This window comes from Borostomias antarcticus, assembly GCF_949987555.1.
Source record: "Borostomias antarcticus genome assembly, chromosome: 11".
Lineage (NCBI taxonomy): Eukaryota > Metazoa > Chordata > Actinopteri > Stomiiformes > Stomiidae > Borostomias > Borostomias antarcticus.
Window position 1 is genome coordinate 2,169,379 of NC_140244.1, and position 15,000 is coordinate 2,184,378.

At 49.7% G+C, this 15,000-nt stretch overlaps 1 protein-coding gene across 1 annotated transcript in view; it reads right to left on the bottom strand.

Moving 5' to 3' along the window:
- nfasca (neurofascin homolog (chicken) a) overlaps positions 1–15,000 on the bottom strand; it is a gene marked incomplete at its 3' end in the record, with an annotated part of 46,592 nt that overhangs the window by 7,901 nt on the left and 23,691 nt on the right. The window contains 3 exon segments of the mRNA XM_084445971.1: positions 12,342–12,515; positions 12,659–12,781; positions 14,306–14,516. Of these exon segments, the coding sequence (XP_084302097.1) occupies positions 12,342–12,515; positions 12,659–12,781; positions 14,306–14,516 (508 nt within the window).

Consider the following 15,000-nt stretch of genomic DNA (forward strand, 5'->3'; position numbering starts at 1 on the left):
GAAACTCTTTATCCTAGAAACTCTTTGTGGAGCACTATAAAAAATAAAGTAATCTATGTGCATAACAAACTGCTCAGGATGAAGAGGTCTGGCTCAGGCAAGTAGAGGAAAAGTCGGATATCCATTTTACAGAAAATGTGATGATGTGCATTTCTGTAACTGCCTAGATCTAAAAGATTCTGGTAACTGTCTGCTGCTGATGTTCCTCAACAGAATACCAGAGCACAGTGCCAAGTAATCAGCTTGAACTGACCTTTTCCATGTCTCTTTTCTTTTGGAGGGGGTTGGAGGTCAAAGGTTGTCCTGGCTACTGCATTAGCCGGCTCTACAGGCTGACCCAGGAACAGGCTAGCTCCAAGGCTAGCTCTTCTCCATGTTGTTGAAGCTACGGGCTATCCCAGAAACAGGCTAGCTCCAAGGCTAGCTCTTCTCCGTGTTGTTGAGGCTAAGAGCTTCATGCAGACAGGCCGGGCTCACCTGCCCTCCACTCTCTCCTCACCTGGCCAGGTGTGGTCTCACCTGCGCTGGTCTCAAAGGTGACGTATTTGCTGCTGATGCCGTGGTTCTCGTGGGAGTACACCCTCAACCGGTACTTGGCGCCCTCGATCAGACCGGCCAGCTTAACGTTTTGTTTGTCTTTCACCAGTATGCTTTTCATGGTCTGGTTGCCTTGGAGACACAAGAGAGGCGCCAGTCACACTCCGCGGGCGTGGCCAGGCTGCCGTGGTTACGGCGCTCATAAGCGGGGGGGGGGGGGGGGGGGGGAGTCACGGCAACGTTGCGCTAAGCAGGACGACAGCCTCGTTTTGTGTTTTTTGCGAGATGACAGAGGCTTCTGAAGGGAATTGAGACGACTACGATGCGACACGTTGCCTCAGCTTGCCCAACATTTTGAGTACCTCTTCGAGGCAATGGCTATATGTGCATAAACATAATGTAAGCCTGACAATACAACTATAGCTAACAGAAAACAAATAAAGCACAATAACGTAACATAATTCTAGCTGACAGAATACAAGCACTTTGAGAAGGCCCATGACTGCACCTGATACTTCCTGGGATCATTTTCTGTTCTGAAATGCTATTTTCTCTTCAGGGCATAAATCTCCAGAAAAAAGCAATTTCAAAAAAGGGCCATTTTGTGTCAAGGGAGAGACGAGGTGTAAGTATTCCTTCAGGCAGCCATAACACGGTCAACATCAAACTTTCACTAAACTAAACTCGCGGAGACAATTGGCCACCGTGCGGCTATATTGCCCTGACTGGTTAGAATTTAAATGGACCGTTTTGCGTGCTTGTGTATTCTGGAACAGTACAACGGCTGTTTGGCAGCGAGGCATCGTGTCTCAATTACCAGGAGCCTCGCGCTCATCTCGGTGGGAGTGAAAAAAGCACAGTGACGCTCTCAAGCGCGGTGTCTTTCGCGGCGGAAAGGCACGTTCGTCACGCCAATGCCGAGCTATGGTCGTGACACGGTGGCAGCTGCAAGAAAGGTGCAACAGAACGCGGTGACATCATGCATCATGCTGTCGAACGACCTTTGACCCTATGCAAGGCTGATGTCATCTATTGATGGTCATTCCAAAGCTTGGTCATCCACTGCAGCCCAACCATACTGATACAAATAAAACTAATAAACTGGGTTGTCTCATACAGCAATAATATACTGCTGTATGATACAACCCAGTTTATTAGGTGCTATGGATAAGGATAGTCTTTTCTGACCATGTGACCGTGAAACCTTGCAGCAACTCAAGCTACTGGTCTGAGTTGAACTGTGCTATACAGAGTCGTGTTTTGTGGAGCACAGCTTCAAGCCCTGGCCATGAAAGCCATCATTGTTATGTGAAGCAAAAGCATTATGCCCTAACCATGAAAACCTCTGTGTGGTCTGTATGAGTGTGAATAACAAAACAACTCAAGGTCACAGCTAGAGGCAGCTTGCTTGAACAACAATCCCTCTTCAGCACTCAGCTGAGAAATTACACCCTCAGTAGCGTATTGGTTTGTAGCCTTGAACAATGTTCTCCGACATCAAATAGCCCTGTTTTCCTCCCTTTGGTGCATAAGGGTATTTAGCTCGCACTTAGTCGTTGGTGTCAAACAGGCAAGTCATGTAGCAGCACTACTGGGAAACATCTCGATCAAACCTCCAGATACCCAGAATGCTCAGCATTGGTGAAGTGGCATAGGTTATCAGAGCTGGGTTGGGATACTGTGTGTGTGTGTGTGTGTGTTCTGTGTCACACTCATTACTCTCCCTCTAACCCTAACCTCGTGTGACAGCCGTGCAAAGACTTCTGGGTAGTCTGAAGTACAGAAGGACAGAGGAAGAGGGGAGGGAGGATCTGTCTGGTGGTCTCTGCCAGTAGCCGGCGGGCCAGGCGTGCCCCCCTGAGGCACGGTCACAGGGGGTCACCCTCATCCCATCACCCCCCCCACCCCCCCCACCCCCGCCAACCCCCCCTGTCCTCCAGGTCATCGTTAAGAATTCAAAACCTTGAATGAAAACATGAAAGATGCATCCTCTCTCTCTCTCTCTCTCTCTCTCTCTCTCTCTCTCCCGTCATCCGTGCGCTCGCGGTGGGGGCGGAGCATACCGGCTCCACCTCGGCCAATCGGCGAGTCAGAAATGGGAGCGGATGAGGGCCGGCGGCCGGCGGATGAGCGAGCTTCGGCGCGCTCGTCTCTGGCGCAGGCGAGGCAAGCGGTGGCAGAAGCAGTGATCAGGGAACGCGGCAATGCAAACGAACAGCCAATCGATAATCAAGGAGGGACAGCACAACCAATCAGCCAGTCAGCCGGACGGACCGAGAGACGCTAGGATTGCGAAGGGGGGGGGGATGCATGGGGGGTCATCATCGCTATGATGATGGAATATACACAGGCTCATTTTACAAAGAGAGAGAGAAAGAGAGAGAGAAAGAGAGAGAGAGAGAGGGGGCGGACGGGCTTTTATGTGAAATGCAACATCAAAAATCTTACTTGTGAGAGTTAAAAGCACTTCACAGGTGTGTGTGTGTGTGTGTGTGTGTGAACATCATACTCTCCAGCGTGATTGGAATGATGAAACACACACACACACACACACACACACACACACCCTGCCATCTCTGTCACCACGTAGCGCAGATGAAGAGCAGGTTTTATTGAATCTGATCTGAATGACAGTTCAAGTTGCTCTTTCATACGTCTTGTTTTGTCGGTCTCTTTGTGGAGTGTGATGCTGAGAGCTGAGGGTGAGTTTCATTATCACATTCTGCCAAAGAAGCATCCTATCCCAGGTGTGTCTAATCTCTCTCTCCCTCTCTTTTTCTCTCTCTCCGTCTCTCTCTCTCTGTCTCCCTCTCTCTCCCTCTCTCTCTCTGTCCCTCTCTCTCTCTCCCTCCCTCTCTCTCTCCCTGTCTCTCTCTCTCTCTGTCCCTCTCTCTCTCTCTCCCTGTCTCTCTCCCTCTCTCTCTCTGTCCCTCTCTCTCTCTCTCTCTGACAATCTTTTATTCTCTCGCTTTCTCTGTCACTCCTTCCTCTCACACTACATATATAGTTTATTAATTCCCTCTTGAGCCTCACAAAAGGTGTTCCGGAAGGAACCGCCATGACAAACTCAGGGCAGGGAAATGAAAGGCTGACACTGTTAAAAGGCAATTTCAACAAAACCCTTCCGTCGGGGAATGTCGGAGGAACACAATCCTGCTATCCAAGTGCAATTGAACTCCGGGTGCCATAAAATACCGCATAAATTATTCATCTCTAAGTCACCTAATATACGAGCCCCTAGGGCGTCTGTTTGATTGTAATCTAAACATCTAGTGGTAATACGGCCCGGGCTACTGCAAAGTAGCAGAGAAAAAGGGGAAGAGTTTGTCAGAAATTAAATTTCTCCCCCAACAAAGACATTTTTATGAATACAGATTAAACTATTTGGCGTCATATAAAAGTGTAATTTTGAGAGTGGAGTGAAATTTTAGCCTGAGTTTCCTGCCATTAAAAAGCCATGGCTGTATTTCTCAACCCCGGTAGCTACGGCCAAGGGTTTCATTCAGAGTCGGCCAGTTGGCTACCAAAGATACAGACTTGCTGAATTGGGAAGTATAATTGGCTTTACTACCAATTACATCATTCAAATGATTCTCTTTTTCATAGGATGAAGCCTAAGGCCCCAATATCACCTCTGAGTCTAGCTATTACCTCCTAGCTATTACCTCTCAAGTTCTGCTCCTGTTCAAACAAACTTTCTAAACTTGTCCCTAGCCGCAAAGCTACGAGATAAAAAAAGTTCTCCTACTTCCGGCTGTGCGGTTTTAACACCACATGTCGACGCAAACTCTGCAACTACTCCTAAATGTCCGGTCTCGACGAGACGATGTCTGAGTAATGAGGGGAAACTGCGGCAGTGTTTCTTACTGTCCAGTATGAACTCAAGCACAAACTCGCTGCTGTCCCGGGGGAAGTTGTGGGTCCAGCTGACGTTTGCATAGTTACTGTTGGGTTCCACCGTCAGATTGTAGATCTCCCTCCCCGGAGGCACTACACAGAGGGAGGGGGCACACGTTACCACAGCCACATTTAAAACACACACACGCACGCACACACACACGCACGCACGCACGCACGCTATGGGGTGTGATTAGTGCCAGCACACCATACTGAAACGCTTGACTTGCGCCTACTTAAGAAGACGCGATGACATCAAACGTCTAAACGCACGTGTATAATTTCCATTGACAAACAATGGAGAGACAGACGTCTCATAGCTGTAACGTACCTGTAACGCAGACGCTGTGCACATGTTGTTTACACGTATTGCGCATCGTGTGCGTGACGGCAACACTACAGGTTAGATGCGCCTCACATATGCGACACCAACACTACACATGACAGTTTGGTAAAATCATAGATGTACGTACGTACGTACGTCTTGTAATGTGTGCAGAAATTGCATAGCGACGTGTCAAACGTGCCAGTGCCTTGCTAGCGCAGCAGACGTGTTAGCGGCCGCACGTGTAAGGTCTGTTGCCTTTAAATCATAGCTGGTTCTAATCTCGTCCTTGCCCATTGGTAATGCATTCTCAATAAATGGAATTCGCACATGTTAAGCAACTTGTTTTTAATAAAGCCTAATATATGAATGACTCTTTCTTCGCAATTTAAAACAAATGTTAAGATACACGTGTTTCTTGTCAATAGAGGGCGCTGCAGCACCGTCAGCACCAGTTCGAACAGCCACAACCTATTTGAAAATGTAGCGACAGTGGAGATAAAACGACACATATCTAGAAAAAGTTATGCAAGGAGGGTCCTGGAATTTGATTGAGTGCAAATAAATATTCTTAATTTTTATTCAATATGGACAAATGAGCCCCGCTCGCAGCTTCTAGTGCCCGCTAACTTAACACGAGCGTGCAAACGTTACATGCATGTGCGCAAAAGTGGCACGGCACTTTTTACACGTCACCCTCTGAGAATGCGAGCGACTCGTAACGCGTGCGTATATGCACGCCTATTAATCAGCTCGCCAAAGTACCTTTATACACGCAATGTAGGCGACGAAAGCACTGAGTGTTTGTTACGCTGGCACGAATCACACCCCATACGCACGCACACACACGCACGCACGCACGCACGCACGCACGCACACACACACGCACACACACACACCCACACACACACGCACATGCACACGCACACGTATGCATTCACACCCACATGAGCGCACACACTCGCGCACACACACACACGCACGCACGCACACACACGCACGCACGCACGCACGCACATGTATGCATTCACACTCACACACTCACAAACACTCACATACGTTCACACCCGCATGAGCGCACACACACACACACATGTATGCATTCGCACTCACACACTCACAAACACTCACATTCACACCCACATGAGCACAGACAGACATACACACACACACACACACACACACACACATACACACACACACACACACACACACACAGATGCAGTCATTCTAGGGCGTGCCCTAAGATCAGGGTTGGGGTCCATTCATGAGCAAGACATCAATTGATATTCAATTCAAAAATTGTTGATTCGCAATATCTGTGACAATGTACGTGTACGTGCAGCCAGACCACATTTTTGTGAACAAACCGACCGACTAAACAGCCGTTGAGCGTGCTACAGATCAATAAACATTTTACCCAGCAGCGATTTTGACGTCACAGCAGGGTAAACACAGGTGTAATTAATAACATTATATCCCTCTTCCATTTTGTATGTATCTGGACCAGGGCCCTAATCTCATGCATGCTTGCTCACTGGAATGGCTGTCACACTCTGAACGGGACCAAAATACCGTTTTTTATCAATTACACCTGTGTTCACCCTGTTACGACGCCACAATGGCTGCTGGGTAATGGGTCTGTCTGGCTCCTCTCTTGTTTAATTAGTGGATTAGTAACAGCTGTGGTTTGGGTGGTGAGGAGCTGATAAGGTAGTGGTTGTGCAAATTTGGGTGGACATTTTATGGACCGACCGAGCTACACAGCTGCTAGTCGCAGCTAAAAAAATGTGTTTAGATTCATGAATTGAGTTAAAATTCACGTCCTGCATTGAGTAAATTGATTTGGAATGGATCCTAAACCTGTGGAGACTGATCTTGACCAAGCATTCACAGTTAGTGAAACTCATAAAAACACTGTTGGATTCTCACTGCCGGCCCAGGAAGTAGAGTCAGCTGCAGTCTCATATCCTGAATCAAGGCCAGCCTCTTTCAAAGGGACCAGAGAAGAAAAATCAAGCTGCCATCTGTACCCCTCCTCAGCAGAGAGAGAGGGGATAGTGATTGTGGAGTAGGGCTGTGTACTAAATTGAAATAACCGACGTGTGGTGTTGGAATAAACAAATGCATGAAATTAGTAGCCTGGCATTCAGATTCCGGGGCTAGAGACAGGCTTGTTAGAGGAGTTTTATTTTGTTTTTTTTACTTTTTTTACTTGCTTCGGTGGAAAGACATTATCATACCACGGCAATATATGCGAACAACTGGTTTCATCTGAACTTCCATCTGGAAGCTTTTTGAAACGAAATTCACCACATCGAATGTGAATGTCTGTTGAATGTCCAACATGAAGCCAACTTGACCTCTGACCCGTGGTGTTAACTCAGCCAGTGTTTACCCGAGCTCACCTGCTGAATTACTGCGTCTGAAACGCAGATTCATCCATGTTTCACACGCCTGTCAGTAACTCAGCCAGCTAAGCGCTCGCGTTTGGAACTACGGGAGGAAGTTGGGGTCGATTTCGGTAATATGATTAATTTGCGTTAATTCTTTTTAACCCATTCCAGATTAATTGCGCACGTTAACGTAGAGAGCCCTAGTTTTAAATGGATTTAAAATGTTTATACATTCCCTCCGCCCTCTGGATCACAGGAAGCAGGGGGTAGAGTTGTATTTTCATTTGTGTTTTAAAAATGTCTATTAATTATGGAGAGTATCAGAATGTATCGCAATATGTATTGTATCGTATGGTAATGTGTTGTGATATGTATTGTATCGTATCGCAATGTATCGTGATATGTATTGTATCATATTGCAGTATATCGCGATATATTGTATCGTATTGTTATGTATCATGATATGTATCATATCGTAATCCATGTATTGTGATACGTATTGTATCGTGAGGTCCTTGCCCATACCTAGCCATACTACAGTGCATAATTGGAGCGCAGCCAGTTAATCCATACCACTTCCTGGTCAGGCAGGAGAGACCAATCAAATCGACTCATGACGCTTACATCACTCATATCTCCTGGAGCTCTGGAGACATACTGTACAACTATAAAACAATATTTAATTAAGTCAAAACTCTATAAAAATGTATTTTCCTCCAAATGACGCCAACACGGAGGGAAAACAAATGAACTACAGGTAGTCGGACAGGACAAACAGCACATGATTGTACCCAACACATTCTGGTCGTTGCGCTTGGCGGTTGTGGTCGCAGGCGTAGTGGAAGAAGGGGTTGTGGTCGAGGCGGTAGTAGCATTTGTTGTTGTTGTTGTTGTTGTCGAGGTACTAAGCGATGTAGGAGCGATGGTGGTGGCAGGAGGGGGGGGGGGAGGAGTGGGCGGGGCGGTCGGAGGGGCGGAGCCGTCTGTGGGGGCGACTACAGGGGAGGGGGGTCGGGAGAGAGCACAAGGTTAAAGACAAAAAAATAAATAAAACACAGGTAAACACACACCGGCACTGACCAATAGAGAGATGGAGAGAAACGTCACCGGACCAATGAGCATAGAGGTGGTGTGGGATTTCCCAGAACCAGCATTGTTGATTGGTTTAGGAGGATAAGAAGGGTGGGCAGTCCAATCACAACAATCAAGTCAAAATCAAGACAGCAAAACATGTTTTCTTGGAAGTAGATGTAGATTAAACCGATATGTCGGAATGCTAGCAGTGTGAGTGAATGCTAGTATAATATCCAGACTATACTTCTACTCTGGTGGAGAATATTCCCTTAGAATTAATCATTCTCACCGACAACAAAATACAAGTTGGTATTAGTGACACCGTGTGGGGTGTCAGTGACACCATGTGGTCAAATGCTGTCATTACATACATTTTTAACCAAAATACTGACTGTATGAGATTTAATGCTATGAGTTCTGAGATGTCCTACGGGGGGGGGGGGGGGGGGGGGGGGGTAAGGAAAGGTAAGGAACTCCTCCCCAGGTCTCGGAAGATCAGTCAACAGTGAATACTCGCTCTCGGCCCGACTTTCTTTACCTTGACATTGACTGCCGAGCTCCATTTGAAGGATCCCCCAAACTTCGATGGTTAGACTTGTATCTTTCTTGAACTGTCACCCCTCCCCTCCCTCATGCACCCCCCCCCCCCCCCGCCCCACCCCCAACAGGCACATGACCCCCAGAAGGCCAGCATCTCCCCCGTGAAACACCCCTAGAGCGAGGACGAGGAGCGCGAGGAGGAACGAGGCGGTCTTGAAGGCATCTACACAGCCACCTAGATGTCTCAAGAGCCTACGTTAGGCCCCAAGCGTCAGCCGGCCGGCCGTGATTGGCTGCAAGCCGCGTCAATCAACAGAGTCGGTCCAAAAGGCGCGGGCCTGCTAGCGTTGCCTTTTGAAAGAGGGGGCGTGGTTTAGGGTCACGCTCCGCGCCCCTGCGCTGACTTACCTGGGCGTCCCGTCCACCGGGGGGGGGGGGTCTGTCTACGCTCCCGGCGTTGAGTGAAGCCATGGATGACGGCGTGGATGATGATGCTTCCGGAGCCGAAGCGCAAGCGGGGGGTGAGAGCGAGCGAGCGAGCGAGGGAGAGAGGGAGCGAGCAAAGCAACCAGCCAGAGAACGTTCGATGGAGAACCCAGACAAACGGGAGAACCCCTTGAGAGGAACCCTCCCATACTCCCCCCACCCCCCCCCCCCCCCACACACACACACAGAGATGTGCGCTCCCATGATCTAACGCCACACTCCAAAAACAATCAAGTCCCCGCCCCCCTCCTAGCTCCTCCCCCCAGGCACAAAGCAACTCCCACATTGCATCGGACATTCCATATGAATGAGACAACATCGCCCCCTTCTGGACCACCCAAGCGGTACAAGGCCAGGCTTGTGCACACGGGGGCAGGAAGAGGAAGTGATGTCACGGGCTGGGTTGCAGGGGGTTGGGGGGAAGGGATGACGTGTGAAAAATTGAGGCCTGGACAAAAGTCGAGTATGGAGGTATGCAATGTAGCGCACGTGCCACACCACTAGGGGGAACCGCCGAGCGCTCGCTGCTGCGTTACTTCCACACACGCTGATGCACGGTAAGCACAAACTAGTCCCTGGTGAACGCATGCTTCAGAGAGTTGACGACGGTAAAACGTGTCGTTTTTTCATCTATTTGGTGTGTTAACGGTGTTTTTTTAACAGTAAATAGTGAAAAAGATGACGTTTTAAACAGTCAGCGGGGGTTCTCTCAACCCCTGAAGGCACACAGTGACACAGATACACAGACACAGGTTGAAAAGAGGAAAAGCAGAGAGCAGACAGTCCAGTCCGTTCTAATACAGTCTGATCTGCTTACAGTCCAAACATCTCAACTGTCTGATTTGAATTCATATATTTGTTTTATTTATTTATTTGAATGAAGAATATAAAGTCCTGAGCGACATACAATAATGTAAATAAAGAAAAACATTAAGTTGTAACGTTTATCTCTGTTAGGATCCCTTGTTTTTATCTCTATGGGTGATTCCCTGTATGACTGACTGTGGCTGAGACTGTACCATTGTGACCAGTAGGGGGGGAATGGTAGAGTCCCATTGTACGTCCGTCATGAACACAATGAAGTCATTTGGACTGGACTGCCCTGCTGAAAACTGGGGAGACAGACAGACAGACAGAGGGACAGACAGGCAGACAGGCAGACAGACAGACAGAGGGACAGACAGACGGACAGACAGACAGACAGACAGACAGACAGGCAGACAGACAGACAGACAGACAGACAGAGGGACAGACAGACAGACAGACAGACAGACAGGCAGACAGACATGCAGACAGACAGACAGACAGGCAGACAGACAGACAGACAGACAGACAGACAGACAGACAGACAGGCAGGCAGACAGACAGACAGACATGCAGGCAGACAGACAGGCTGAGCATGTGCCATTACCGATACCTGTATAGTCAAAAGCCGAGGCGGTAAAGTTGTCTGTCAAGACCAGGACGGAGACAGAGTAGGGGACATAGAGACAGACAGAGACAGAGAGACAGAGACAGGTGAAACAGGACGAGCAAACCGGAGAAAGGCAGGATTAGAAAGCAGAGGAGGAGAAGGGTCACGTGGGAAAGAGAGACAAAAGACGAAGAGGAAGAAGAGACAGAACATTGGAACATCAACAGATCACCAGGAAAGACAGGAGCCATGCCAAGAACGAGAACACTGGGTGACCCAATCTACTGACCGCTACCGACGAGCGTGCGCGCGCGTGTGTGTGTGTGTGTGTGTGGTAGACAGCGTCAGCTTCAGAAAGAGGCCGGGCCTCAGAGCCCAGAGGACTGACAAAGCCTGCTGTGTTTGTCGAGCGGTCAGACTTGGCTGGACACACAGGAGGCTTCTCAGGCTCGTACTTTAGGCGCGTCTCAGCTTACAAACGACTACAATGCAAACCGGCCGCACAGAATACACACAACCTGGTTCCCAGATGGTGACAAAACAAGGTCTTGAAAAGCGTTAAGTGAGTGTTGAAAACCCCACTGGGTCGAGTGGGTCTGTCGGCTACTTTCTTGACACAGTCACACTGCACACGACCTAGTTATCATAGAACGTCAACGCAGTTGACAACGTTTGAACTAGATATATGTTATATGCTATATATGTTATTGTCCCGGTCCAAACGGATCTCAAACCGAGCTCATGTCTGCGTACAGTACCGGCGCCAATCATAGAGAGAACTCAAGATCCGTGTGTGAGGGTTCGAGTTCGGGGTAGTTTAAAGGATCCGTGTGTAAGAGAGGGTTAAGGTTAGGGTTAGTTTAAAGGATCCGTGTGTAAGAGAGGGTTAAGGTTAGGGTTAGTTTAAAGGATCCATGTGTAAGAGAGGGTTAAGGTTAGGGTTAGTTTAAAGGATCCATGTGTGAGAGGGTTCAGGTTAGGGTTAGTTTAAAGGATCCATGTGTGAGAGGGTTCAGGTTAGGGTTAGTTTAAAGGATCCGTGTGTAAGAGAGGGTTAAGGTTAGGGTTAGTTTAAAGGATCCATGTGTAAGAGAGGGTTCAGGTTAGGGTTAGTTTAAAGGATCCATGTGTGAGAGGGTTCAGGTTAGGGTTAGTTTAAAGGATCCGTGTGTAAGAGAGGGTTAAGGTTAGGGTTAGTTTAAAGGATCCATGTGTAAGAGAGGGTTAAGGTTAGGGTTAGTTTAAGGATCCGTGTGTAAGAGAGGGTTCAGGTTAGGGTTAGTTTAAAGGATCCATGTGTAAGAGAGGGTTCAGGTTAGGGTTAGTTTAAAGGATCCATGTGTGAGAGGGTTCAGGTTAGGGTTAGTTTAAAGGATCCATGTGTGAGAGGGTTCAGGTTAGGGTTAGTTTAAAGGATCTATGTGTGAGAGGGTTCAGGTTAGGGTTAGTTTAAAGGATCCATGTGTAAGAGGGTTCAGGTACACGTTAGTTTAACCATCGTTTAACCATAGTTTCACCATATCCAGGTTCAACGACACTGACTCAAACGCTGGTTGGGTAACATATACAAAATATGTTCCCATTTTATAAATGTGTGTGCTATTTGTCTGTGTGTGTGTGTTTGTGTGTGTGTATGTGTGTGTGTGTGTGTTTGTGTGTGTGCGGGACTCACCTTCGTTGGTGAAGTGCGGCGACTCCTCGGCGAGGACCTCCCCCGCCCCCACCTGCGTCCGCGCCGCCAGGAAGAGCTTGTAGCGCGTGGAGCGATCGGGGGGCCGCAGGGTGTACCCCGTCACGTTGGGCGGGAAGCTCTCTACGTGCATACGACCCAGCTTCGACCCGTTCACTACACACACACACACACACACACACACACACACACACACACACACACGCACGCTCTTTTTTCTTTCTTGCTCGTGCCAGTGTGTTAAGCATGTCTTTTAAGTGAGCCCGGCTGCGATGTGTTGTCCAATCAGAGGAGCTCACCTGTCTGGTATTTGAGCGTGTAGCCAATCAGAATGCCGTTGGGCTCCGCAGGTTTGTCCCACTCCAGGTGGATGGTGTCTGAGTCCCTCTGGATGATCTTAAAGAACCGGGGGGTCGCCGGCACTGCAGAGAGAGAGAGAGAGAGAGAGAGAGAGAGAGAGAGAGAGAGAGAGAGAGAGAGAGAGAGAGAGAGAGATAGTGTGAGCCAGGTGTCTACAGTAGGTGTTCTGGTTCTAGGTAGCCAGGTGTCTAGGTGTTCTGGTTCTAGGTAGCCAGGTGTCTAGGTGTTCTGGTTCTAGGAAGCCAGGTGTCTAGGTGCCCTGGTACTAGGTTGGCAGATTTCTCTAGGTGTCCTAGCTCTAGGTGTCATGGTTCTAGGTGTCTAGGTCTCCTGGTTCTAGGTGCCCTGGTTCTAGGTGTCTAGGTCTCCTGTTTCTAGGTGCCCTGGTTCTAGGTGTCTAGGTGTCCTGGTTCTAGGTGCCCTGGTTCTAGGTGTCTAGGTCTCCTGGTTCTAGTTGCCCTGGTTCTAGGTGTCTAGGTCTCCTGGTTCTAGGTGCCCTGGTTCTAGGTGTCTAGGTCTCCTGGTTCTAGGTGCCCTGGTTCTAGGTGTCTAGGTCTCCTGGTTCTAGTTGCCCTGGTTCTAGGTGTCTAGGTCTCCTGGTTCTAGGTGCCCTGGTTCTAGGTGTCTAGGTCTCCTGGTTCTAGGTGCCCTGGTTCTAGGTGACTAGGTCTCCTGGTTCTAGTTGCCCTGGTTCTAGGTGTCTAGGTCTCCTGGTTCTAGGTGCCCTGGTTCTAGGTGTCTAGGTCTCCTGGTTCTAGGTGCCCTGGTTCTAGGTGTCTAGGTCTCCTGGTTCTAGTTGCCGTGGTTCTAGGTGTCTAGGTCTCCTGGTTCTAGTTGCCCTGGTTCTAGGTGTCTAGGTCTCCTGGTTCTAGGTGCCCTGGTTCTAGGTGTCTAGGTCTCCTGGTTCTAGTTGCCGTGGTTCTAGGTGTCTAGGTCTCCTGGTTCTAGGTGCCCTGGTTCTAGGTGTCTAGGTCTCCTGGTTCTAGTTGCCCTGGTTCTAGGTGTCTAGGTCTCCTGGTTCTAGGTGCCCTGGTTCTAGGTGTCTAGGTCTCCTGGTTCTAGGTGCCCTGGTTCTAGGTGTCTAGGTCTCCTGGTTCTAGTTGCCCTGGTTCTAGGTGTCTCGGTCTCCTGGTTCTAGGTGCCCTGGTTCTAGGTGCCCTGGTTCTAGGTGTCTAGGTCTCCTGGTTCTAGTTGCCCTGGTTCTAGGTGTCTAGGTCTCCTGGTTCTAGGTGCCCTGGTTCTAGGTGTCTAGGTCTCCTGGTTCTAGGTATCCTGGTTCTAGGTGTCTAGGTCTCCTGGTTCTAGGTGCCCTGGTTCTAGGTGTCTAGGTCTCCTGGTTCTAGGTGCCCTGGTTCTAGGTGTCTAGGTCTCCCGGTTCTAGGTGCCCTGGTTCTAGGTGTCTAGGTCTCCTGGTTCTAGGTGTCATGGTTCTAGGTGTCTAGGTCTCCTGGTTCTAGTTGCCCTGGTTCTAGGTGTCTAGGTCTCCTGGTTCTAGGTGCCCTGGTTCTAGGTGTCTAGGTCTCCTGGTTCTAGGTGCCCTGGTTCTAGGTGTCTAGGTGTCCTGGTTCTGGGCCGTGGCCCCTCACCTCCCTCGCTGGTCTGGAAGTCCACGGTGCCGCTGGCCGGGCCCTCGTGGTGCCGGTTGGACACCACCATGAACATCTTGTAGTGGGAGTAGGGCACCAGGCCGGTCAGCAGGCCCGTGGGCTGGGCCATGGTGCTGAAGAAGCCCTGCGGTCGCTTCTCCTTGATCACCTTCAGGTCCTTCACCAGGCTGGCCTCACGCCAGTAGTACACCTGAGAGAGAGGGGGGGGAGAGAGGGAGAGAGGGAGGGAGGGAGGGAGGGAGGGAGGAAGGGAGGGGGGAGAGAGAGAGAGGGAGGGGGAGAGAGGGAGGAAGGAGAGAGGGAGAGAGAGAAAGGGAGGGAGGAGAGAGAGGGAGGGGGGGGGAGAGAGGGAGAGAGAGAGAGGGAGAGAGAGAGAGGGAGGGAGGGAGAGAGAGAGAGGGAGGGGGAGAGAGAGAGAGAGAGGGAGGGGGAGAGAGAGAGAGGGAGAGGAGAGAGAGGGACGGAGGGAGGAGAGAGAGAGAGGGAGAGAAAGAGAGGGAGGGATGAAGGGGAGAAGGAGAAAGAGAGGGAGGGAGGGAGGAGAGAGAGGGGGAGGAGGGAGAGAGAGGGAGAGAGGGAGAGAGAGAGAGAGGACAGGAAGAGAGGGAGAGGGTGATGTGAGAGAGATGGAAGGCAAGTGAGGGAAGATCAGGGTGACGGAGGGGTGAAGGAGG